The 27,480-nt window shown below is 46.1% G+C and overlaps 1 protein-coding gene across 11 annotated transcripts in view; it reads left to right on the forward strand.

Annotated features, from left to right (window-relative positions):
• Positions 1–27,480, forward strand: part of FGGY (FGGY carbohydrate kinase domain containing) — a 146,236-nt gene that overhangs the window by 32,550 nt on the left and 86,206 nt on the right. For 10 of the 11 annotated variants that reach the window (XR_011698629.1, XR_011698630.1, XR_011698631.1 and 7 more), the window contains one exon: positions 17,751–17,866. Coding sequence is in view for 8 of the 11 variants with exons in the window: in XM_071565052.1 (XP_071421153.1) it covers positions 17,751–17,866 (116 nt within the window). In the remaining 3 variants the exon portion in view is untranslated. Of the gene's footprint in view, positions 1–5,638; positions 5,682–17,750; positions 17,867–27,480 lie in introns of those variants that run through there. The other variant, XM_071565053.1, reaches the window with a different exon arrangement.

Raw genomic sequence — 27,480 nt, forward strand, 5'->3', positions numbered from 1 at the left:
TAGTGATAATTAGCATTTATTTGAGCTGGTGAGTGGTGCACACAGAGCTTTCCATGGAAGGAAAGAAGCTGTTTAAACAACCCTTTCATTGTTGATCCTGTGCAGAAGCAATAGAGATGCACATGAACACTGTAATTATTAACTTCTCTGAGTTCCAGATGATAATCTTCACTTAATAAAGTTTGTGAAGAGATGGTTGGGAGTCTCTGGGATCCTGACTGGTGGTGGCTCTGGGTGACTGTGCTGGGGCTGAGGGGGATTGTTGAGGGAGGTTGTGGTGATGTGGCCTTAAATTCTGAGGAAAGACAAGACAGAAACCACAGAGGAGTTTGTTGACTTTCAGTTCTCTTCATCTCACTTTTTACAGTCATCTCCATGTCCAGGCTGAGCATTGAGGGTGTTCAGCTCCTGTGAACACCCCCAGAGATCAGCCCCTCGTGGCACAAGGGCTGTAACAACCACTCTGCCCTCTCCTTTGAGCTCCTCCTTGTGTGCAGCCCCATGGAAAGCCCCTGTGGGGCTGCTCTGGGGTCCCCCAGAGCTGTGCAGCAATTGCTTCCTGGCAGGAAAGGGAACCAGATAAGGAAATAGCCGTGTTTGAGCTCCTGGGTCATTTGCAGCCCTGGCAGCGGCTCAGGGTGCACATATATAATCTGAGTATTCACAGCAAATCCTGACCAGCCACCCCCTGAAAACAATAACATTCCAGGAGTGTTCTCATCCAGGGAGGGAACAGAAAGCTGTGTGGCATGGAGTCTGTGCCTTGTATGTGCACTTATAGTGCTTAGAAGGGTTAAAACTCAACAGAAATTCATTATCCCATAAGGAGCTCTTTCATCTTGTCTTTTTTTTTCCCTAAAAAACCCTCCAAACCTTTACTCTTCTTTACTACCTTGCATATGAAAGAGTCTTAATAAATTCAGGCTTTAAATGCTGCTCTTAAGTTAAGAACGTGGCATCATTATTTTATAGCTGGGAAAAGGGCTGTATAATTTGAGGAGTAACATTCCTGCAGGAGTTTAGCTGGACATCCAGCTCTCTGTCTGCCTTGCACTGAGAATTAGGGCTCATATTCCATGGGCATTTTCACAGATCACACTATAAATTATTTGTTCTGGGCCAGTTCTTCCTCCAGACTTCCCAAACTGGAGTGTTCCTCCTGTCCCTTTCACTGCAATCCATGGCTGTAGCAACAGCCTTGGCCAGGAAGGCACTTTACCTACAGGTTTGCTTTATTTTTGTTGGCTGACCACCTGAATCTGCTTAATGTGAGTAACTTTCCCTGGAAATTCTCAGCATGCTTTAGGATGACACTGATGGTGTCAGGGTTGATTTACATTATCTCTTTAAAGAGCATTAGCTTGCCTAGGACTTTTTCTCTTATTTATTTTAGCATTCATGTTCTCCAGAGAGGAGCCTTTTAACTGTGAAATGTAAATAACCTGACAAGGAAGACTTCAAAAGCCAGCGATTCTTTGTCCGTGGCAGTGATGATACCAAGCTTGCCAACTCTGTAACCTTTAAAACAGAGCACTTTTATGCTTGACCTGTCATCTGCCTATAAAAATAATCTTAGATCAATGATACAGTGCCTTCAAGAATGTGTCTGAGCAAAGCAGGCACTTCTGTGTATGTGTCCTGTCACTTCTGCGATGTGATGGACCATCTGCTGCTCCCTCTGGGGGAGATGTGGGCACTGTCTGGGGGCAGTGCCTGGGCTGGTGGCACCCACTGCAGGCTGATGGTGCCAGCCTGGTATGGTATAAATACATATTGGGCTCCATTAGATGGCCAGGGGGTTGGTTTTGCCTCTCCCCACCCTTTATTCCAGTGCCATTCCATTAAGCTGCTCCTGAGATGAAAGGCTGTAATTCAGCCTGCAGTGGATGAAATGGATCTGTGCTTATGGAATCAAAGGCATTCCAAGGAAGGTTGTTTATTTTCTTACTACCTTGTGTAATGAAATGCCGATGGTGGTTCTGGCTGTGCCTGCAGAGGAGGCAGAGATGGTGCACTGGGAGCCAGCAGAGGGGACTGGGCTTGTGCTGCTTGTTGTCAGACCCTGCATGCCTGGGAAGCTTCATTCTCCTGGGGGTGGGACAGCTGGAATTTCAGATCCCACCATGGCTGTTACTTGAATTTTAAAGTGAAGGGAAGTCCAATATTTTATATTTTACTATCACATAACCTCAGAAAACTAATTTTTTTTTTAATTCTATATCTATTTGGTTCAGGTTGCTCACACTCAGCTTCAACCTGCCCTTGGAGCTGCTAATTAGCTGAGTTGGTTCAAACTTGGTTGTAATAATGCCAAGGTCAGGGGTTCAATCCCCTGTGTGGGCCATTGACTTGAGGGTTGGACTCGATGATCCTTGTGGGTCCTTCCAACTCAGAATAGTCTGGGATTCTGTGATCTCAGTTAAAACCCGTGTTTGTCCACTGTCAAAGTGTGAAGGAAAGTAGGAAAGCCCTTCCTGCTGCAGAAGGTGATTGGGAAAAGTTTGAGGATGTGCAAAGATAAGCCTGTGGTTTTATCCAAACCCCTCCCCACCCCCAAATCCCACTCACTCTCATCCATATGGAGTACACATTGTTGGGATGAGGGAAATAACTTCAACTTTCACTCACTGCAGTTTGAAACTCAGTTTTGAAACCATTTAGATCCTCTGCTCTCCTTCCAGCCTCATTTTCCAGTGTGAGCTCTTCCTGCTGAGGGATGAGCCTGGATCTGCACAATAAGGTGTTTTAATTGCAATTAAAAGTGATGAGAGGGGGAGAACATGCCACAAAATACACAGAAAACAACTTTCCTGTGGTTTCCACCTCCTGAAATTCCTTCCATGAAACTGTTTTGGTGGTTTCTGATGCTGCTTTATCATTGTATATAAAATACCAAATACAGGCTCTTCTGAGACAAAGAGATATCATGATATAATTTTATTTTCAGGTGTGAATGTAACAGGGGAAGTCTCTGCAGGGATTCCAGTTTGTTTGAGACATTCTGGTTCTGTATATTTTGTCCTGTGGCAGCTCTTCATTTTGTGTATAAGAGCAGTTCATAAACAGATGTTGAATCTCAACATGGTGCTGCTGTTTCCTGCTATTTCTGACCTGCCTGTGACAACACAGACATTCCAAATTTACACCAACGAGCTCCACTGGAAAGTTATCCAAGGGAATTTCCTGGGAACTCTTTTCTTTTGCAGGGCATGTCTCTTTAAACATGGATCAAAGAAACACCTCCGAAAATGTGATGAGGTTTCTGATTGCCCAACCTATCAGGAGACATATTAATTAATTAAAGTAGGTGTTTATTTGCTTTGGCACAACCAGAGAAAGGAGGAGGTAGAGTAAAAAGAAGGATGTCCAAAGTGACACAGCACAAATTAACCTGACTATGATACTGTGCTGGTGGAAATCCCTGCAGGCTGATTAAAGCTTCATCCACTATCTCATTTGCTTGTTGGTTTATCTGAAAGGGCCCCTGTTTGTACTTGTGTGCATAAAATAGGGAACAGTTTGGCCTCATTAAGTTTGAAACTCTGCTTGGGGGATTATTGCTCAAGAAAACCACATCAGGACAAGCTTTGGAAAATGCAGCCTGGTCAGAGCAAGCACTGTAATAGATTGAAGCCTCGAGCCATGTCCCTCTGCTCCTGAGAGCTCTACCTGAGAACTTGCAGGGCTGAATAATTTAAGGTTTGGGGCTTTTTTTTTTTCCATTCTTTCTTGAAGAAATACTAGTCTGATGTTTTATTTTCTTAAAGTCTGAACTCCACATAACTTTTTTTTTCAGAACTGTTTATCCTCACTCCAGACATGAACCTTGGAAAGGTGGCAGAAAAAACAAACAGCTGCTGTGTTTTTGGGCAGTCTGCATTCCTTTAAACTCTCTGAGATCAGACTTGTGCTGAGATTTTCAAATTATTTGTCCTAGGGCTTAAACACTTTCACTCCTGCTTAAGAGTCAGTGAGTTTGCCGTGGTGGTGCTTGGGAGAGCTGTCATGCAGAGCCTTAATGAGTCAAGAATTATGAATATATGATGTGTTCTCTGGGCTTTTATTATTATTTCATTCAGACTTTACCTACCTCCCTAATCATCTTTCCATTTTTGGACTCCAGTCCTTTTTTTTTAACTTAAGTGCGTTGCTTAAGTTATTCTTGGGAACTTTGTTTTCATTTTGGTTTGGGGGTAAATTTGATACATATAAAAATGTTATTAATGGACCAAAGCAGAGGTAATAAAAAAGACACAATCCCAAAGCCCAGAGTCAGGAATGATCTTCTCAAGCTTGAGTTTCCTTCACTAGAGGGAGATGCAAGAAGAGCCACTGGTCCCTTGGCAGAGCTTTGTGGCCTCTTTCTGAGGTCTTCAAATATGTTCTGTGGAGCTGGATGTAAGAGGTGGAAGAAAAATGCTGTGGTCCCTCTTTAATGGTTTTAACAAAAACCCCTCCCATTTACCACATTTATGTGCCTTACCAAATTAAAAGGTGGAATTATAAAGATCACTGACATAGGGAACCTGCACATTTTTATATGTGCAGGCTTGTGTGGGGAGCTGCTAAAAGAGAATTCAATGATTGGGACCTTCAGGTGGGTTTTGCTGTAAGAGATGTGGAGATGCTGCTGCTCCTCCTTGTGCCTCATAAGTAGCTGAAATCCCAAGCAAGTCTTGCAGCTCCTTTCCAATCCATGGCACTTTGCTGGGTGAAGTTCAATAAGGCCAAGTGCAGGTCCTGCCCTTTGGCCACCCCAACCCCCTGCAGCGCTCCAGGCTGGGCACAGAGTGGCTGGAGAGCAGCCAGGCAGAGGGACCTGGGGGGACTGAGGGACAGGAAGCTCAACAGGAGCCAACAGTGTGCCCAGGTGGCCAAGAAGGCCAATGGGATCCTGGCCTGGATCCAAACTAGCATGGCCAGCAGGCCCAGGGCAGTGACCCTTCCCCTGGACTCTGCCTTGGGGAGGCCACACCTTGAGTGTTGTGTTCAGTTCTGGGCCCCTCAGTTCAGGAAAGGGATTGAGGGGCTGGAGCGGGGCCAGAGAAGAGCAAGGAGGCTGGAGAAGGGACTGGAGCACATGTGCTGTGGGGAGAGGCTGAGGGAGCTGGGGGTGTTTAGCCTGGAGAAGAGGAGGCTCAGAGGTGACCTCAGCACTGTCTGGAACTGTCTGAAGGGAAGTTCTGGCCAGGTGGGGGTTGGTCTCTTCTCCCAGGCACTCAGCAATAGGACAAGGGGGCACGATGGGCTCAAGCTCTGCCAGGGGAAATTGAAGTTGGAGATGAGAAAAAAATTCTTTGCAGAGAGAGTGCTCAGACATTGGAATGGGCTGCCCAGAGAGGGGGTGGATTCCCCATCCCTGGAGGTTTTTAACCTGAGCTTGGCCGTGGCACTGAGTGCCATGATCTGGTAAAGGGACTGGAGTTGGACTAAGGGTTGGACTTGATGATCTCGGAGGTCTTTTCCAACTCAATCGATTCTATGATTCTATGAAGAGATTGGTTGTCCCAGGTCCTTTTGTTTGTGGTTTGGGTTCAATGCCCTGGGTAGGATGCTGAGCCCAAGTGTGTGTTTACTGACAACAGGGCTGGAGAAACAAAGCAGTCCCTGCAGTGCTGGAGGCTTTGCAGTTCCCCAGGCTCGTTCTTCTCTTTGGGCCCTTCTCCAGCAAAGCACTTAAGGTAAAAAAGGTAAAGCCTGTGCTTAAGTGCTGTGCTGTGCTGGGGCCTTTATGGCATGTTGGTATGAACAGGCTGTTGGTTACAGAATGTTTGGGGAACTGTTTCTTCTTACACTGTTCTTTTTCCCTCTCTGAACTTTTTGGCCGCTTGTGGCCTCGAACAGTTTGACATTTCAGGATGACTCTGATACCAATTTGGAAACAGCTTGCAGGTTGTTGGCTGAGATTAATTGGCACTGATTAGGAAGAAACTGTGTGTTTGGAAAACTCAGGGACATTTTCATGGGGTGTGTTGCTCCAGCTGAATAATGTGACTGGCAGCACTTGTTGGGTGGCAAAAGCACCTTCAGGTGTTCAGGAACTGGGAATTTAGTCCATGGTATGACACGTTATTCCTTCTTCCAGAAAATTCTCTTGAGGTAACTGCTGCCTTTTAGATGGGACTTGTTATTTTTTGATCTGGATGCAGATGGATTTATTTATGGTTTTAATTTCTGCACTGCAGAGTTGCACATCTCTGGTTCCTGCAGGTCTTGTGCTGTTCCTCCTCGTCATTCTGGTGCTACCCGTGGCAAGTCAGGACAGGAGAACTTGGTTAAATTCAGACCTTGGGATTTCAGTCTGTGTCTTGTGAAAGTTGGCCTTTCACCTCTCAGACCAGCAGGGAGCTGATTCTCTTGGTGCTTTTCTTTGTCAAGGTGCAAACTAGGGAGAGTGGCAGAGTGTCCTGTGGTGCTGCTGAAGGGAATAACCAGGCCCAGTCCTGCCTATGCCAACAAGGGACTTCATCAGTGCTCCCCCTGACCTCAGGGACACTGTTGGGTCAGGTCAAGTTACTCACATCTAAGTCTTTGCAGGACCAACCTCATAAATAAATAATAGTGTGCAAAATTGTATTTATTGATTTTGTTCTTTCTCACATATGAAAATGTGCAGGTTCCCTGTCAGTGATCTTTATAATTCCATCTTTTAATAATTTGGTAAGACATAAATCTGGAAATTGTCATGTTGGTTTTTTTTTTTTGGTTGAAAAACTATAAAACATTGAAGAGGGACCACAGCATTTTTCTCAGACCTCCAACACAGGGATTTTGAATTGACTTTCAGCTCATTCTTCCCTGTGCTTGCAGAATCATAGATTTGTTTGGGTTGGAAAAGACCTCTGAGATCATCAAGTCCAACCCTTGGTCCAACTCCAGTCCCTTTACCAGATCATGGCACTCAGTGCCACGGCCAAGCTCAGGTTAAAAACCTCCAGGGATGGGGAATCCACCCCCTCTCTGGGCAGCCCATTCCAATCCCTGAGCACTCTCTCTGCAAAGAATTTTTTTCTCATCTCCAATTTCCCCTGGCAGAGCTTGAGCCCATCGTGCCCCCTTGTCCTATTGCTGAGTGCCTGGGAGAAGAGACCAACCTCAGTCTGGCAAAAGCCACAGGGTGCTGAGGGAACCCTGACCCAGCTCCCTTTTCCTCAGTGATTGCAGCCTTTGCTTAATCTCTTCACCAGCTTCATGGAGTGTTTGGTGAAGCCCTGAGCTCTGGGAGGTTTGCCCAGGCTTGGCCTTCCAGAGGGAGCCATTCACTGGCTCTGGGCACTGACACTGCCAGTCCGAGTTGGGTCCTACTTTTAACTGCCTGGAGAAGGTAACAGGACAAAATACATTTTTTCAATACAACCTCTTAATTGCAATAAATATTTGGCTTCCTATTGCAGAGTGGTTTGCTTGACATGCTGAGCTTGGCAGATGTTTGTGTGCTGCAGTGGGGCTGGGGGGTTGCTGATGCTGCAGAGGGGCAGGAGGGGAGGGGGCTCCTGAGGCTGCCCCAGGGACGTGGGCTCAGCTCCAGTTTGGCTTTTGGTCTCCCTTGCCAGTTTTGGATGATTTTTTTTTAATAACCTCTCCTCTACTTATTAAGCTTTTAAAACTTAATAGAGTGATTACTTAAAACAGTGATTCACTTTTATTATATATGTGCACGCTTCTTGTTCCTCTCACATTCAAAGATTTAGGCTGTGGTTGTGCCCCAGAAGATGTTTAACACCCTCAGCATCACAGGATCTGTTGATGTCCTGCCTGGCTCCATCTCTAGGCTGAGTCTCTGCAGTTCAACATTCAGTTCTGGGGTCTGAGGGAGGTTTACTCTTTGACCCCTGGCCAAATCCCTCAGGTTTTTTTGCCTCTGTTTGCCATCTTTTAAGGGAATGGATTAATATTTCCAATCCCACATGCAATGTCTGATTTGTCTAGACAATACATTTTTTTGTCTAGGACTGTGTCTCATTATGATTTTTTCAACAATGCCGAAGACAATGGGCCTGAATCTTTGTTGGGTGTCTGTAATATAATACAGAATGAAATTAATAAAAGAACTGAGCAGTCTGCTGACTGTTTGCTTCCCTTTGCCTCATGACATGGTGAGGCATATGTGGGTGGATAAAATCTTCTTATTTTGTACTTTCTGGTCCAACTCAACATGTTTAACTAAGTGCATCCCTGGTCTGAATCCACTGAAATTACTGGATGCTCACAAGGGATTAATCTGACTCAATAAGCTGCACTTGAGATGGATGGTTCCCTTCAGGTTTGGTGGCAGAACTTCTAGGAAAGCTGAATTCAGGAGTCCAAGTATTTCAGTGTTTTGATAGTGTTTGTGAAGAGAAACACAAGAGTTGAACTCTGATGCAAATAGAAGAAATATCATCTCATTGTAATTAGTGTGACTCACCTTCTGCTGTGTGACTTTCTGATACTTGCAGTGCTTGATACATTTATTTGTAGTTTTTAAAGGACAGGTTTAAATAGATTGCAGCAAACACAGACAAACATTCTCCCAATCCAAAGTAAACATCTGTATGTCTATAAATACATGTGTGTGTATTTATGAAATAGTAAAACATGCCAGTTTTCTTATAATACTTGGATGTCAAATGAACACTTGCACATTTCTGGCAAGTTGTACAAAAGTTGAAATTTTAAGGTATCTCATCCAGCACATAATTTTCTTTCTGTTGATCCTTGGAGTCTCAGAGTCACAAGAAGGGGCTTCCCAACAGTCTGTCATTAAGCTCAGGTTTATCTAAATAACCCAACCTCAGTGTCCCACCTCTCCTGGAGCACAAGGAGCATCTTCACATTCCTTGAGAGGCTTCTGTGCCTGTTGTGGGGGGAACTGGAGGTCACTCCTCACTCTGGTTGGGGTGGTCAGAAGGTTGATGGCAGAGCTTAAAGCACTTCATTGCTTTGAAACCTTGTGCTGCTGTGTAGGCTTTGAAAATGATCCTTTTGTTCTTCTTTTTTTCTCTTCCAAGTGGCATCCAGAGTTTAAATATAACATGGAATCTTGTCAGGGAGTGGCTGTATTCAGAGGAGATTAATTATACATGTGGGTGTAGAAAATTGCAAATGGGAATTGTGTTTTTCATACAATAAAATCTGTTCCTTTAAGTCAGCAACTGACGTGCTTTGAAAATGCTGTGACTTAAAAAGCAGCCAAAAACCTCCAAGTGTTACAGCATCAAACATTTCAGACGCAGATTGGAAAGAAAACCTGTGAAATCTTTACACCAAATGTAGTACTTCAATATCATTTTTTGCAACAACAACAACAACAAAAAAGGCATGAAAGGGTTTGCAAAGGTATTAAATAGTCAAATATCAGTATCCTCAGTGGGTTCAAGTATCCAGTTTGTGGATCATGAGCTGCTCAGTGTCCTTGGAGTGGTGACTTTGTCACTGGTTTCTTCTACCAGACTTACACACTTACCTTATAAAGAAATCTTTTCTATTAAATCCTTTTTTTCTGAAACTGAGGAGCTGTTTTCTGAGAGTCAGTTTTCCTTATTGTGAGGGAAAAAAGGAAAAATCCAAATAATTTTTCAAACATTAACTCTTAAATGTTGAGATCTGGAGTTTAATCCTAATCCACCTGTAAAATATGACAAACTTGCCACTGACCTGAGTGTTAACAAACACTGGTCTTTCATTGCCAATAATACAATCATTCATGGTTGTATTCTTATTTTTTCCTCTGCAGTTTTAGTGGAGATTTCGAAGTGGGGAGAAAACTTTCCTTTTGCTGTGATATTTAACTTCCTTAAAAATAATCCAAATGGCAGCCAGACTGTTTTAATGATATAAATCCAAGTGTTACCCAGAGCACAGGAAGGACAAAGCTGGTGGGATTGCTGACTCTGCTTCCAGTCAGTTCCTTGCAACCTTTACTGAAGAAGTTGGAGCCTTCAGACACACAGAGACTGAAAGTCAGGCCTGTGAGTGCAACTGGAATGTGTCTGCTCCTTGTCCCAAACAGGCTCCCCCACCTGTCTGTGTTCTGTGGTTGGCCTGTTCAGTGTTTTGTTGGGTGAAGAAAAGCCTTTCCAGGCAGGAGTCCCATTGCAGGGCTGTGCTGGGACAGTGGGCTGGGACAGGCAGGAGTTCCTTGGGCTGTGGGGCCAAGGCAGGAATTACAGAGAGCTGTAAAACTGGGAATTGGGTGGGTGGGACAGCCCTGAGGTGTCCTGGTGTGTGTGCCTGCAGTGAAGGAGCTGGGGAAGGGGGAGATGAGGAAAGCCCAGGCAGGAATGGGAAGCAGAGCACACCAGGCTCACCAGACCCAATAGCTCAGTTGGTTCAAACTTGGTTGTGACAATGCCAAGGTCGTGGGTTCAATCCCCTGTGTGGGCCATTGACTTGAGAGTTGGACTCGATGATCCTTGTGGGTCCTTCCAGCTCAGAATAGTCTGGGATTCTGTCACACCTGGCCCTGGGGGCACACCAGGTGGTGCCCCAGAGGAACTGCAGGGACTCAGTGCCAGCAGGGACAGCTCTGCCCACCCCTCTGAGTCCTTTCCCAGCTCTGGGCATGGGCAGCATCTCATACATTGCAAGGCTGAATGAATGAGCAGGTGCCACATTTTTATTCCCATTACTCAGAATTATTCCCTTAGGACAAACTGCCCTGTGCTTCCCCTCTTTCCCCCAAGGCAGCCAAGCACACCAAGCAGGCAGAGCCATTGGCAGGCCAGGTGTAAATACCAGTGGTGGATGTGCATCCAACTGTGGGGTTCTGTTCCAAAGGATAGTTGTTAATGGATATTCCACTAGCCCCAAGAGAGCAGAAGTAATTCCATATTTCCTACTGCTCTGTGATAACCTTTGCTGGATTTCAGGCCCCAATCCCAGTTCTCTTCTTGGATTCTGGAGTGTGTGTGCTGGGTATTAATTTTTTTTTGTCTGGAACATTTCTGCACAAACCACAGTCTGTGTTAGAGCGAGGAATTGCTCATTCCTGTGAAGAGTTGGAGACTCTGGGGTGCATAATTTGGGAGGACATTGGCAGCCTGGGCCAGATGTCAGTATGTGGAGATGTTCACTTGGGCAGAATTTGAATTCAAAATCTGCTTTAAATTTAAAGCTTTCAGAACAAAAGGGAAAACACATTTGGTGCTGTGACAGCCACACTCCATTGTTTCAGGTCTCCTTCTTGCCTTCACAGCATCATAAAGCTTTCTCAGCTCTTGATTCTTTGTAGCCTTAAATAAATCTGCCCAACAGACCACAGGAAGTGACTTTATCCTGCTCCTTGCTCTTCCTTTGGGATCCGACTGTACCGTCTCCTCTGGCTTCTGTAGGACTGAGCTTTGTGCACCCTCAGCAGGTGCAGCTGCTTTTGGTTCATCACCCCTGGACAGAGATCCAGAGAACACATCCTGGGATTAAATGTTACACTGTTAATGATGCCTAAAACTAATTAAGATCATGAGTTTAAATTCATCTCTGAGCAGCTGGGATGAGTGAAGCAGATCCTTCTGCTCTGCAATGAAAGCAAAGCTTCCATTTCCTTTAGGTGGCCCAGACAGGGTTCTCTGCCCTTAGAGCTGGTGACTGACTTGTTTTCCAGGCTAACTAGTATTGTACCAACCCTCTGGAATGGAAGGTCATGTAGAAATGCCTGATGGGGTCACTTTTCAGGAAAAAAATGTTGCTTTTAATAACTGCTGGTTAGTAGGACTCACCTATGAGCCCACTCAAAATTAGGATGACTTCCAGGAGACAACTGCAGTTCTGAAGTGTCCCCAACTGTATTTTCATAGCAGGTGTTCTCCCAGGCTGGACAGTCTCTGCAGAGCTGGGAGTCATGTCCATGCTGCTCCATCCCATCTGGGGTGTGGGAGGTGGTGACTGAAGAGCTGTGGAGAAGGTTTTGGTGACCTTTCCCTTTTAGCTGCTTTTTATGCAGATGATTTGGAGCGTGCAGCATTTCCCATTTTTAATGACTGTATCTGATTTCCTTCCCTCCAAGAAGTACCACAGAGTGAGAGATAATTCTCAGAATGGGCAGATAATGTGGCAAGAGCCACACACCAACTCACCTTGAGCACCTGAGTGACCCCAAGTCCCCCTGCCCTGGATCCTTCTGCAGGTTAGTGGGGGCAGGTAGTTGCTTGCAGACAGCATTTTGGGAATTACCAGAGTGTGTTCTATCCCTAAAACCTCTCTGTGTCTCTAAGATTGCTGTGGTTCTGGTCATACAGGACTTCAGCACATCCACAGTTGGTCCTCAGCAAGAGATGGGCAAAAACTCAGAGTGGGCAGCAAGAGGAAGGATTGTGCAACATGCTGTAAGAAGGAACATTTGGGACAAATGTGGCAGGGATTTTCTCTTCTTGAGGCTGTTGGATGCAAGTAGCATCCTATAGTTCTTTGTAGACCAGAATTTGTAAGAAACTCTAAACATAACCACGTTCCTGTTGAAAATCTGGTTTAAATAAAAAAGAATTTTTCCGTGCACAAGGGTTGGGGTTTTTTTCAGTGGGAATATTCTAAGCAAAACTTTTTGTTCTGAACAGAGAGAGGAAATGTTTCATTTCATTGTATTGGGAATATGCTTGAGGAAAAGAGTCTTTAAATTCATGGTGTTTCAGCCTGGCTTGTGCTACTGAGGTGTTCCAGAGCACAGCTTCTCAAATCCCCTGGGAGGGGGCTGTTGCCTCCAGGATTGCCTGTTAGCTCAGCACCTTTGAACCCAGTTGATCCTGATAGTAAAACAAGAGGAACATTTGCTCCCATCCATCTGGTTCATCCAGCTTCAGCCAGCACAAGTCTGGTGTTTATGGCCAAATAATTGAGGCAGGAGTGCCAAATAGTTGGGAAAAATGGAATATACCACAGTGAATATCAGTTCTGTTTCTGTTTAACGCCTGCCCTTCGTCTCAGAACACTGAGGAGTTGCTGTGAAATATGGAATTTTCTCATAGCTGAGGCTTTCTTTGTAGGTGTAGTGACTTGGTCTGTACCGTAGGGTCTTCCTGGATCCAGTTTGCCCAAGTTAGGAGCTGTGCTTTCCTGTTCTCAGGGAAAGGAGAATTTCTGAGTGATTTCCTATAAAGTTAATATAAATCTATATAATTAATATATATTGGCCTCAACAGTGACAAACCACGAATGAAGTGCTCTCTGTGAGTGCCCAGAGCTCCTCAGAATATGCAAATTGAGCACCTGTGTGTGATTATTAGAGCACCTCATCAGGGAAGGGGCAGGGATTTGAGTTCCACACACCCAGGAGCTTCTGAAGCCTCTGGTGATGTTAATCCATTTTTATGGACATCACAGAGAAATCCTTTTATCTTGAGCTGTTATCTGAGAGACCAGAGGTCCTCTCTGCAGTGTAACACTTTCTCTGAGATGTTAAGGATTTGGATAAAGCCATATTGTTCATTCAACACCTGAGTGGCAGCAAGAGTGGAATAAGGAGCTTAAATCTCAGGGAAGGGTAAACACTTGGACTGTGTTTCCAACCAGCATTTTGAGGTCCTTATTGTGGCCATGAAAATAAAAACCTGCCAACAGAACATGTCAGTGTTTCAGCTCAGATTTGGGGTTGGGCTTTCCATCAGAACCTTCCCCCTGGAGCTCTGCCAGTCATAGAATCATAGAATGGATTGGGTTGGAAAAGACCTCCAAGATCATCAAGTCCAACCCTTGGTCCAACTCCAGTCCCTTTACCAGATCATGGCACTCAGTGCCATGGCCAATCTCAGTTGCAAAACCTGCAGGGATGGGGAATCCACCCCCTCTCTGGGCAGCCCATTCCAATGCCTGAGCACTCTCTCTGCAAAGAATTTTTTTCTCATCTCCAACTTCAATTTCCCCTGTCAGAGCTTGAGCCCATCGTGCCCCCATGTCCTATTGCTGAGTGCCTGGGAGAAGAGACCAACCCCCACCTGGCCACAACTTCCCTTCAGGGAGTTCCAGACAGTGCTGAGGTCACCTCTGAGCCTCCTCTTCTCCAGGCTAAACACCCTCAGCTCCCTCAGCCTCTCCCCATAGGGCTTGTCTCCAGTCCCTTCTCCAGCCTCGTTGCTCTTCTCTGGCACCTCTCCAGCCCCTCAATAGTCAGTTGGTTCATCTGGTGTTGTCCTTCCAGTGCTGTGTCTGAAACTCAACCAAAGCCCATCTCTTTACCCTTCTCCTGTGAGCACGTTGCATTTAGGAACCTGCCTGGTGTGCTCAGTGCCAAAGAGCCCTGCCCTGGGATTTGGGGTCTGGCAGGGCTGCCCCGTGCCACCCCCAGCCCGGGGTCCCCGTGCCACCCCCAGCCCAAGGGCCCCGTGCCACCCCCAGCCCAGGGGCCCCGTGCCACCCCCAGCCCAGGGCTGCCCCGTGCCCCCCCCAGCCCAGGGTCCCCATCCCACCCCCAGCCCGGGGTCCCTATGCCACCCCCAGCCCGGGGTCCCTATGCCACCCCCAGCCCAGGGCTGCCCCGTGCCACCCCCAGCCCGGGGTCCTCGTGCCACCCCCAGCCCAGGGTCCCCATCCCACCCTCCGCCCAGGGTCCCTGTTCCACCCCCAGCCCGGGGTCCCCATGGGGTGTGTGTGCCCCAGGGGCAGCTCCCAGGGACAGCTGGCCCTGTGCACAACATGCTCCTCATAGCAGCATTTTTCAGGGTGTGTCTTTAGATCATAATTAGAAAAAGACACACTCAGTCCTGATGATAATTTGTTATGATTTGGTATTTCCCATATTTGGGAAAATTTGATGCATTGTTGTTTCACTCTTTATGTCTAAGTTTTTCCTAAAGTGATGAGTGCTTTTTATTTCAAATACCCCTTTTTATTTTCCCTTTTTATGAGGGTTTTTTTCCCTTTTTTGGGGGAAATGTTTATTTTTTCCCAGTATTTTCTTCAGCCCAGAATTTATTTATTCACCCAGTTTTTGTCAAAGGTCCTAATTAGATCTCTGTGTCTGGCTTTTGAATCCTTGGAAATTGGAATTTCTTATATCAACATTGTCATTGCTGTAGTTACAGGTCATGTGCTTTTCTCTGTTCACACCAGACACTGAATTCTGATTGTCTGATCTGTTCTTAAACTGTTATTAAGAAAAAGGGGCTGAGGGTGTCAAAGGTATTTTAAGAGCAGCTCTGTAATGATCTCTATAGTATTTATAGGGATATAAATAGTTAACTCTGTAGGGTTTTTTCAAAAAAAATTATTTAATTCTGTTGTAGCAAAGTGCAAACAACACACCTTTATAACCAGTGGGATGTGAATGAGCATCTCCTGAGCTCTGGTTGTGACCACACGGTCACTGCAACACAACAGGATGAAATGAAACCTGATGCATTTAAAAATCTACATTCTGTCCTAGACGAGAAAATGGGAGTTCAGGGAAACATCCAACCTGCTCAGTATCACAAAACAGGGGGTTGGTTCTTGTTGTGAACACCCCTAACATGGGATCTGAGTTGCAGATGATTTTCCAGCTGTGTGGAAAGGCTCTTTCTGTTCTTATTTAGTTTACTGTGAGTGAGATATCAGTGTCCAGAAGCCTTAGCTTTGGTTGGATATAGTAAATAAAAATAACTTCTCTTTTTGTGTCCCAGGCCAGGTTGGATGGGGTTTGGAGCAGCCTGGACTGATGGGAGATGTCCCTGCCCATGGCAGGGGTAGAAACAAGATGAGCTTCAGGGCCCCTTCCAACCCAACCCGTTCTGTGATTCCTGTTGCAATCCTTAGGTAGTTCCCTTGGATGAAAGAGAAAGTTTCCTTTTACTCAAACAAACAAAAAAATGTAGAGAGGAATTTTATTTGGATTTTACTTGTGCAAAACTGCCAGAAAAAGCCAAATGCTTCAGTAAAATTGAGTTTGTTTTGAAGATCCATGTCCAAATTGTAGCATTGTGGTAAAGAAAGTGTATCTGTGAAGGGTCACCTTGGCTACAAATGAGTCAGAAAAAAGCTCTCTGGTAAAACACCAAAGACAGTCCAGCTCTGAACAGGGTTTGTCTTGGAGAACAGTTGGGGTGTTCTGGTTCCCTGAGATGCATCTGAGTTGGCTTTGCCCTTGATGGGACAGTGAATATTCCCAGGCCTGCATGAGCTGCAGTTTTCTGTGATATTTAACATTTTTAACACTTCTGAGTTCAATGACTTCTCAAGTTCAACACTTCTCACAGTTTAATACTGATCCTCTGAGATGATTCCTGGTGTTCAGACAGAGAACAGCTTCTGTAATGCTAAATCTTGAGGAATCTTGTATTTTGGGAGGAATGAGAGAGGGGATATCAATAATTTTGGGAGAAAACCATTCTGTGTGTTACAGCAGCCCTTCCTGCAGGTGGTGTTGTCTTCTGTGCGTGTTCTGCTCCTGCAGAGCAGCCTCAGCTTGGCAAGAATGAGCCCTGAACATGCACCATCCCCTGTGAATTGAGACTTGGTTTGAAAATCAGAAATAAAAAGCTTTTTAAGGCCATGCTGTGTGCAGAGCAGCTGCTCAGCCTGGAGGAGCAGCACTCTGAGCTGCTGCTGGGCTCGTGCTCTGCTGTCCTCCAGGCAATCCAGGGCTTGTTGCTTGACTGATTTATGCCCTGAAGTGACCAGACCTGGGGTTGTTTCAGCAGAGAGGAATCTGAAACACAAGGTCCTTTTAAGGTCCTCAAGACATGCACTCCAAAGACCAACCAGTTTTTTTGATGTTGCCCTTCTGCCTGGAGTTTGTGACCAGTTTGGAAGGGACCCTTTGGATCTGGTGACAGGTTCAAACCCAGCTGTGCTCCCGTGCCTGACTCTGTGGTTACCATTGTGCCTGGAGTTTGTGACCAGTTTGGAAGGGACCCTTTGGATCTGGTGACAGGTTCAAACCCAGCTGTGCTCCCGTGCCTGACTCTGTGGTTACCATTGTGCCTGGAGTTTGTGACCAGTTTGGAAGGGACCCTTTGGATCTGGTGACAGGTTCAAACCCAGCTGTGCTCCCGTGCCTGACTCTGTGGTTACCATTGTGCCTGGAGTTTGTGACCAGTTTGGAAGGGACCCTTTGGATCTGGTGACAGGTTCAAACCCAGCTGTGCTCCCGTGCCTGACTCTGTGGTTACCATTGTGCCTGGAGTTTGTGACCAGTTTGGAAGGGACCCTTTGGATCTGGTGACAGGTTCAAACCCAGCTGTGCTCCCGTGCCTGACTCTGTGGTTACCATTGTGCCTGGAGTTTGTGACCAGTTTGGAAGGGACCCTTTGGATCTGGTGACAGGTTCAAACCCAGCTGTGCTCCCGTGCCTGACTCTGTGGTTACCATTGTGCCTGGAGTTTGTGACCAGTTTGGAAGGGACCCTTTGGATCTGGTGACAGGTTCAAACCCAGCTGTGCTCCCTGGCCTGACTCTGTGGTTACTGTTCTGCCTGGAGTTTGTGACCAGTTTGGAAGGGACCCTTTGGATCTGGTGATGAGTTCAAACCCAGCTGTGCTCCCTGGCCTGACTCTGTGGTTACTGTTCTGCCTGGAGTTTGTGACCAGTTTGGAAGGGACCCTTTGGATCTGGTGACAGGTTCAAACCCAGCTGTGCTCCCGTGCCTGACTCTGTGGTTACTGTTCTGCCTGGAGTTTGTGACCAGTTTGGAAGGGACCCTTTGGATCTGGTGACAGGTTCAAACCCAGTTGTGCTCCTGTGCCTGACTCTGTGGTTACTGTTCTGCCTGGAGTTTGTGACCAGTTTGGAAGGGACCCTTTGGATCTGGTGACAGGTTCAAACCCAGCTGTGCTCCCTGGCCTGACTCTGTGGTGTCTCTTTTGTAGGTCCCTCTGTACAGTGGTGTGCAAGTGGACATACACGTCAGACAGAGGCTGGGATGACACTTTCTGGGAAATGATTGGTTTGGAAGATTTGGTGAAGGATAAGTATGAAAAAATAGGTATATCAGAGCATTGATTTATATATATATTCATATTAATAAAAAGTTATATATATATAAAAGATATAAACATATATAATGTGGACAGGGCTTGGAGCACCCTGGGACAGTGGGAGGTATCCCTGCCCCTGGCAGAGGTGGGACTGGATGGGCTTTAAGGTCCTTTCCAAGCCAAACCATTGTGTGATTCTATGAATTAAAGGTGTATACATATCAAAAGATGTCCAGTTGTGACTGTCAGCAGGAATGTAGCAGAGTCACTGAGAGGGCTGGATGCCCACAGGGACCAGCTTTCCTAAATACATCTTTTACCTTGCATTGTCTTGAGAAACTGTTTAAATTTTTCACCTTCTATCCTTGTGAAAGGCCCCAAAAGCCTTTTTGTGCTGTTCAGTCTCAACAGTAGAGGAGTAAATAGGAGCCCCAGCAATGCCTCCATATGGGTGTGTTGGATGGCAGGCTACAAACAAAGCCATGAGATAATCAATTATTGCTGTTACTGATGGCATGATTTGGGACCTGCAACCAATCTCCCTTATAGTAATTGTCAAAAAAAGTGCTACTTCTGCTTGTTGTTATCTTTATACCTTTTTTCCCACTCTCAGAGCCCAAGTTTAATTAGAATGGTAGCCTTGCTAATAGCAATTCCTACAGCAGATATTCATTAAAAGTCCATAAGTTAATACACCAGAAAATTTCCAGGATAACTTTATTAGACTTTCCCTGTTAAGTTAATGGACTTTTAATGGATGTCCTAAGCAGACATGTCATTAACAAGAATATTACCAGACATGAATTAAAATATGCTCATTCATCAAAGTTAATTATCTGAAATTTCCTTTGATTTTTTTTTTTTTAATGTCTGGCACTTTGAACAAGTTTGTACAGCAGTTTAAATGCAGAAACATGAAATGGAAATGGTGGAGGAAGGACTGGAGTGAAATGAAATGTAATGGAATCTATAAACTTCCCTGATCATCATATAATGTGCTATAAATCATTGCCAGGTTATCAGAAAATTGTGCTTGAAAGGTTCCTTGAATAGATTTCAGCTTTTCCTGAAGCTGCTTATGCAGAGGTACAAAACCTGTGAGGACCAGGAGGCTTTTTGGCTTCCTGAGGTTTGGGTTGATTTCAGTCCTTACAACATCTATCATGGGTGGCTTTTAGCAAATCTTCAGCAGGTTGAAGTGAGACTGGCAATAAATGAGTGTTTTTACCAGAAAATTGAACTTGTTGCCAGCTGGTGGGCTCATGGAAGAGTATTTTAAGAATAAATTATTTATGAAGTGTAAGCTTAAGGCTTTCATACAATATTTATGCAATGCACTTCAAGGACAGTGCAAAGCAATTTGCCATTTTAAGTAACAACATACATGTTTTAAATGATAAAGGAGCCATTAATAAAAAGGGCCTTTTGTTGTGGTGGAAGCCTCATAACACTGATCTCTGTATGGCTCAACCTTCAGCAAGAGAAAAATCATTAATTTCCAATATCAGGCTTGTGTGTCTGTTAAAACACAGTGATTACAAAATAAATCAGTGAGTTCTGTTGAGTGGTGGGTTCTTGCAAGACCTAAATGTTTTTGTGAGTTAATGGTGAAAGTGTTTAGTTCCCTGAAAGAAGAGCAACGAGGCTGGAGAAGGGACTGGAGCACAAGTGCTGTGGGGAGAGGCTGAGGGAGCTGGGGGTGTTTAGCCTGGAGAAGAGGAGGCTCAGAGGTGACCTCAGCACTGTCTGGAACTGCCTGAAGGGAAGTTCTGGCCAGGTGGGGGTTGGTCTCTTCTCCCAGGCACTCAGCAATAGGACAAGGGGGCACGATGGGCTCAAGTTCTGCCAGGGGAAATTGAAGTTGGAGATGAGAAAAAATTCTTTGCAGAGAGAGTGCTCAGACATTGGAATGGGCTGCCCAGAGAGGGGGTGGATTCCCCATCCCTGGAGGTTTTTCAACTGAGCTTGGCTGTGGCACTGAGTGCCATGATCTGGTAAAGGGACTGGAGTTGGACCAAGGGTTGGACTTGATGATCTCAGAGGACTTTTCCAACCCAATCCATTCTATGATTCTATGGATGTGGCACTGAGTGAGAATCTACCATGTCTTGATCCAACCCCACTGTGATCACCAGCCCAGGGCACAGAGTGCCCTGGGCTGGTGATCACAGTGGGGTTGGATCAAGGGTTGGACTTGATGATCTCGGAGGTCTTTTCCAACCCAACCTATTCTGTGATTCTGGAAAATTGTGTTGATTTTCAAGACAGGAGCACCCAATTCCTGGGTGACCTTTGGCTGGAATTGGGGAAGCACCGCCTGACCTGCAGACCTGCCCCAACCCACAGGGCAGAGCTTGGGGCTCCTGCAGAACCAACACTTGTGCTCACCTGGAGAAATCCTCGGCGTTTCACACTCTGGGGCTCATCCCCTGGGGTGTATCCAAAGCTCAGGGCACTTTCTGTTCTGCATAATGATGCTGAAATCTGCCCTTAGGGAGGGCATGGGCTTGTTTCCCAGGCCATTTATCTCACCTTGCCTTTTCACAAAGGGAGGCGTTGCCTTCATTATGTTGAGCCCTGTGATAAAATCACAGAGAAGCAGGAGAGTGTCCTTCATTGCTGAGCCCGTGGAGAGGCAGTGAGGAGCTCTCTGGACCAGTGTGGGAACCAGACAGCAACCACTTCATTGCTTCATCTCCTACACTGCACCTGCTGGAGCCTCCTGGAAGGGTTTGGCTTCAGGAGGAGACAAAAGCCCCCCAAACAAGCCCCTCACTCCCTGCCCAGGAGCTGCTCCACAGTGCTGTGTGCTGTGGAAGTGCTTTGCTTCCTGCACACTGGAAAAGGGAATAGGAACATTGTTCCAATGGGAGTTTGGGGGATTTGCCTGTTTTAATGAGTGTTCAGTGTTAGAGTTGGGCAGAGCTCTCTGAATCAGCTCAGCTTTGCTCTGCTTGGTTTCTATGAGTCAGGACAGTGTAGATCCCCCTGCCAGGGAGGTGATGGTCAAACTGCAGCTGGAATGGCCTTGGCTGGTGGCAGAGTCCTTCCTACAGGTTCCAGGTTGGCACTGGTGGCAGGGCACCATCCCTGCCCGGAGCCCTCAGGTGCCACAGGGGCACAGCTGGCACAGACTCAGCCTGGGGTGTGTTTATAGTGTTGCTCCAGGGTTCTGCCCCATAAAGGACCAGGCTCAGCTGTTGGGACTGCAGCCCCAGAGGAGGGAATTGGTGTGAGTGCCTCATTTGGACAGTGTGTGCCTCCAGGAGGCACAGCAGAACTGCCCCCAGCTCACAGCAAGGAATTTGCAGCAGTGGGATTAGCTGGGTTGTGGATTAAGGAACTCAGCCTTGTCAGATAACCCAGGTAGGAGTAGGTCGAGAGGAGACTGTACATGCTCAAAACCTCCTCCTAAAAGTGAAAACAAACCCCAAAACCTGACAGCTCTGAAGTAATTCCAGTGGAATTTCCTTTCCTGTTCTCAAGCTGGATGTGTGTCTGCTTGAGGTTTGCTCAGCTCAAACACAAGGGTCTATTTTTGGGTCTGCACGTTCCCCTTGTAAAGAGAGAAAATGGCATTTTTCTCACACATCTCTCCTAAAAGATTAGCAGGCTTTGAATCATCATTTCTTTCTAACCAAAGAAAAATGTCCAAGATAAAATTAGCAAAATTGTCTTACTGTAACAAAAGTAAACGGAGTTTACCAGTTGAAAATAGGCAGAAAAGATAGAAGTGTTTTTTTATAATCTCTGGTGAAATTGTTGTTGTTTTCAGTCAGTGGGAACTGTAGATGAATAGTTACAACTACACTTCTTTTTTGGAGCAGCTTTAACTTTCATGCCCCTGGAAATACTTACAGGAATTATCTGAGAACAACTTCTTCAATGTACATATTTCTTTATTCTGATAAATACACTCTTAAACATCACTTTTAAACCTCCTTGCCCTTTGAAAATACATTTACTGTAATCAGAGTGGTGCTTGTGGTTCCAGGGAGTACATTCCTCTTGGTTTCAGTTTAACTTTGCACATGACCTCGTTGATAAGGGAGACCCTCCCATCTGACCTTCAGGCTCTGCCCCAAACCTGCCCCACGTCTGAAAATTCCCAGGCCTTTGACATTTCAGGTTTCTCAGAGCAGACCAGCCTTTCAGGGAATCCACATAATTGTTTGTGGTCCCTTCTGTAGTCTGTGAATTTACTGAGCAGGTTTCTGAAGGTAAAGAGTCTTATCTGGAGATACTAAAAAATTTATTGCTCCATTAATTTGCTCAACAAGAGCAGAGGATGAGTTGTGTTCAAAACCCCTCTGAAAGTGGCATTACCATTTGTCTGCTGTGGTGAAAGCACATGATGAGTATCTCTTTGTGGTATTATAAACCCTGGAAAGACATTAAAAATTCCTTTAAAATTTCATGTCCTACAGACCTCTTTGGGTACTGGAGCAGATATTCCATTTGGAGGAAAACGCCTGATAAATTTTCACCACAGCTTCTACTTCAGGAGCTACTTAAGGGACCAAATAATGATTTTTTAATTGAATGGTGATATTTTATCCCAGGTCTGTTTGGGGTGGGAGTTGGGGAGGGTTGGAGGTGCTACAGGGTGGGGGTCACTGGGCTGACTGGGACTGACTTTCCAGCCCCAGCACTTGGCAATCCCTCACCTGTAACTCTTCCTTAACTCCAGGAATTTGGGGACCTGATGTTTGCATGGCCCTGCACACTTTTGCATGTCCTGAAAAGGAGGATCTGTGTAATTGGAAGACTGGATGTTCTTTTCTAGTGCTGTTTCATTTGCAGTACTTATCAAGATATTGATAATACACAAACCATGTTCCTTGTACAAATAATTATATTCCTGCATGTGCCAGTGTCTCTTTCCTTATATAAAGCTAATAATGGTACTGCATATCTCACTCTTTACACTTAAGTAGCATCTGCTTAGGTTTGTGTTTTATCAGAGGTATTTTTAATACTTTTAAGTTCTATTAAGTTCTTTACATTTAGCCTGAAAATGGGAGCTGGAGTCTGGGGTGGGAGAATTAAGTCAATATTAAGTTAATGCTACAGCAGCTGTGAAGGGAATGGTCAATCCATTTGTTCTGCCAGCTTTCTGTCTGTCCAAGGCCTTTGATGCTCTGAGTATATGAGGGATTTCCTTGAAGGCTGAGAGAAAGGGATGATTTTTTTTCAGGGCAGATGTAGCTGCCAGTTCTTCCTAAAGCTGGATTGCAGCAACAAGCTTTAAAATAAATTACTCTGCAAATGGTAGAGAATAATAAGGAAGGGATTCTCTTAGCTGTGAGATACCTTTCTCTCTCTTTCTTTGGTCTTTTGCTGTCCCCAATAAATTACAACACATTACAATGTCAAACAAATCTAAAAGGATGAATCAGAGGATATTTACACTTTCATGCTGTCAAAATCCATGGAATTTACAAGTGAAGAGTGTTCCAAATATGTTAACATTTTTCTGGCTCCTGTCATTTCAGTCTGTCCAAGAGCTGCAGAAACTGTAAAGGAGCTGAAACTGGCCCAGTGCAAAGAGGCTTTCAGGTGTCTCCTTCCTCACAGCTTTGGGTGTTATTTTGTCTTCCATAATTCAGCTATAAGAAGTTGGGAGGAGCTTTGCTCAGGAGAGCTACACATTACTCTGATTTCTGCTTTATTTTATACTTTTTTTCATCTTGAGGTCACTGAATCACATGAATAGTTGAGGTTGGAAGGGCCATCTGGAAATTATCTAGTCCAGGTCCCCCTGCTCAGAGCAGGACCTGCAGTGGGTTGTTCAGGGCTGTGTCCTGTGGAATTGTGAGTATTTTCAAGGATGGAGACTCCAAAACCTGCCTTGCCCACCTCTTCCCAATACAACCATCTGTGTTTGGTTGCAGTGCCAGTCCCTGTGTTTCAGTTTGTGTCCCCACTCACAGTGTCACTGGGTGCCCTGGGAGGGGTTTGCTGCCTCCCCTTTGCTCCCAGATGTTGATACACACACAGGTAAGATCTGCCCCCACCACCTCCAGGCCTCCTCCTTGCTCTCTACTCTGAGATATTCTTCCTCTTTCCAGTGACTGTTCTTCAACAGGCTGAGCTCTGTTTCTTCACTCTGTTGCCTGGGTGACATTTCCCATTCCTCTTCCCCACGGAAAGAAGCCATCACTCCCCCTGCTCATCCTCTGGGTAGGTCCAGCACAGGGGGGGCCTTTCCACTCATAGAATCATAGAATTGTTTGTGTTGGAAAAGACCTCCGAGATCATCAAGTCCAACCCTTGGTCCAACTCCAGTCCCTTTACCAGATCATGGCACTCAGTGCCACGGCCAAGCTCAGCTTAAAAACCTCCAGGGATGGGGAATCCACCCCCTCTCTGGGCAGCCCATTCCAATCCCTGAGCACTCTCTCTGCAAAGAATTTTTTTCTCATCTCCAACTTCAATTTCCCCTGGCAGAGCTTGAGCCCATCGTGCCCCCTTGTCCTATTGCTGAGTGCCTGGGAGAAGAGACCAACCCCCACCTGGCCAGAACTTCCCTTCAGACAGTTCCAGACAGTGCTGAGGTCACCTCTGAGCCTCCTCTTCTGCAGGCTGAACACCCCCAGCTCCCTCAGCCTCTCCCCACAGCACTTGTGCTCCAGTCCCTTCTCCAGCCTCGTTGCTCTTCTCTTCTCAGTTGGGTTGGAAGAGACCTCTGAGATCATCAATTCCAACCCTTGATCCAACCCCACTGGGATCACTCTGGCACTCTGTGCCCTGGGCTGGTGATCACAGTGGGGTTGGATCAAGACATGGTGGATTCTCCATCCCTGGAGGTGTTTAAGAGGACACTCAGTGCCACATCCAGTCCCTTCTCCAGCCTCGTTGCTCTTCTCTGGCCCCGCTCCAGCACCTCAATCTCTTTCCTCAACTGAAGGGCCCAGAACTGAACACAACACTCAAGGTGTGGCCTCCCCAACACAGAGACAGGGGAAGGGTCACTGCCCTGGGCCTGCTGGCCACGCTGTTTTTGATCCAGGACAGCAAGAAGTGAGGAGCCCTTTCATAGCTCAGACAACTCACAGTAAAACTTTAGATCTTTCAAAAAATAACAGTAAAGAGATTTCCCACTGTCCCCCTGTAGAGTTCTGGTCTCAGACTCTGCCTGCCTGAGGAGTCACATTTTCCTCACTCTGGCAACACTGGGGACTTGTGAACTTCTTAGTAGGGAAACCAGGAGCTTTTTCTGTGAATGTCTGTTTTTAAATGTCACAGAAACTTTGAGCCTGTTGTGATTGTTTAATATTCAGATTTCTGAGATATTGTCCCTTTCTTATTTTTCATACAGTTCTAAAAAAAAGAAAGAAAAAAAAGACATTTCTCAGAATAACTCTGGGTCATTTCTTCTTTTCACCTGACTCTGCCTGCCCCTGGTCTCAATTTGTTCTTCATATTTTTTCTTTTTTTTGGCTTCAGCCTCATGCTGAGACAACTTTTCAAAGTGCTGTCTGCTCTGTGAGTCAGGAGTCACAAAACCAGAAGGACTTTTTCAAACAATTTGCTGACTTCCTCCGAGTCAGAGGCGTTTGGACTCCTTAAAATCAACATTTAAGTAGCTCGAAGTGTATCTTAGAACCAATCTTGATTTTATAATTTCCTGTAAATGAGAGCCCACTTCAGACTTCAAGGTTGTTGATTGTTAGTTGCTGTCATGCCTCCAAATGAATGAATTAATTGAAGGGCACACTTCATTTGTCATCTGAAGGTTGAGTTCCTCCTGCAGAGCAGAGGGACACTGCAATTCCCTGTGTTCCACAGAAACACTGGAGGCTTTCCACAAAACTCTTGGGGGACCTGTGGAACTTCTCAGCCCTTGTCTTTGCTTTCCTGACTCATTTCTGGACCCTGCCCAGTCCATCAGTGTCTCTCAGGATGGGTATTAGAGCTGGATGCTGTGGGAATGTGGTGGGGAGGAGGCTTGGCTGGGGATTCAAACGTGTCCTTTCAGTAACTGATAAGGTTATTTTTGGCCTGTCTCTCCTTTCAGTTCTTCAGTTTCTTTGAGGAGTTGTTCTCATATGAGTTATTCAAAAACATGCAGTAAAACCCAATTTTTGTAGGTAATAATCTGTAATTAATAGAAGCTAAATTGATTGTGCAGTCTTAGTGTCCTGTACCAAAGCAGAGCAACTCTGAAGGTGTGTCCTGTCATCTGCACGGATCACCTTTGTATTAAGAGAGATTCTTTGGAATATTTTACTGTAAAATGCCAGAAATGTAAATTACCAGCTTGTTACCTCGGTGCTCTCCCTGCCTGGCTCTGCAGGCTCTCTGCCTTCCCTGCCTTTACCAGATCATGGCACGGCCAAGCTCAGTTTAAAAACCTCCAGGGATGGGGAATCCACCCCCTCTCTGGGCAGCCCATTCCAATCCCTGAGCACTCTCTCTGCAAAGAATTTTTTCTGCTCTCCAATTTCCCCTGGCAGAGCTTGAGCTGTGCCCCCATGTCCTATTGCTGAGTGCCTGGGAGAAGAGACCAACCCCTACCTGGCCAGGACTTCCCTTCAGGCAGTTCCAGACAGTGCTGAGGTCACCTCTGAGCCTCCTCTTCTCCAGGCTGAACACCCCCAGCTCCCTCAGCCTCTCCCCACTGCACTTGTGCTCCAGTCCCTTCTCCAGCCTCGTTGCTCTTCTCTGGCCCCGCTCCAGCCCCTCAGTCTCTTTCCTGAACTGAGGAAAACTCAAACTGGATACACCCAAACTCCCATTTGCTTGTGCTGAGTTAGTGAAGAACAGGGAAATCTCCTCTGGATTTGATTCCTTCTGAATTTTTGAGCCAAATACAAGTGCTTGTGAAGCACAGCCCCGGGAGAGATGAGAAGCTCTTTGAGTGAGTTATCAGAGCTGAGTCAGCCGGGCCCCTGCTGTGCTCGGCTTTGTGGGGTCACAAAGAGCTGCATCCCTGAGCACCTCGTTCCGTTAAATATTAGTAAGCAGTACAGTGAATTTGGATCACTGAAGTTGGCTGAAGATGCATCATCTGCCTCGTGTGTTGTGTCTGGTAGAGCTGCTTCCCGTGGGACCCACCTGGAAAGGCCGAGGGTACCACAGAAGTTCTTTAAACAAAGCTTGATCAAATTCTGACAGAAGGCTTCGAGGAAGGATAAAAGAGGAGGAAGGGATTCAGACAGCTTTTTCCTTTTGTAAACTCACTGCTTTGCAGGGGAAAAACCAGCTGGAAATAGCCTGTCTCGTCCCAACTGGAAGGCCGTGGATTAAGGCAGTGCATTAGTGAAACAGCTGCACGAATGTGAAACAGAAAGTGCTGCAGCCACTCCAGTGGGGCTGTTTGCTTAGCGCTGATTTTGGAAGTCATTGCTGCGAAGGTAAATGACTCGCTCAGGAGACTTCTGTGAACAAAGGACTCGGGGCATTTGCTTTGGCAGGAACCTCGAGGAGTCCGGGGCTGCTCAGTGCCTGCTTTGTGCAGCCTCCTGCCCTCCCTGCCCTGTCCTCCCTGTCCTGCCCTGCCCTTCTCTCCCTGCCCTGTCCACCCTGACCTGTCCTGCCCTTCTCTCCCTGCCCTCCCTGCCCTGTCCTGCCCTGCCCTTCTCTCCCTGCCCTTCTCTCCCTGCCCTGCCCTCCCTGT

The sequence above is a fragment of the Pithys albifrons genome, chromosome 10 (assembly GCF_047495875.1).
Source record: "Pithys albifrons albifrons isolate INPA30051 chromosome 10, PitAlb_v1, whole genome shotgun sequence".
In the NCBI taxonomy this organism is placed as follows: Eukaryota; Metazoa; Chordata; class Aves; order Passeriformes; family Thamnophilidae; genus Pithys; species Pithys albifrons.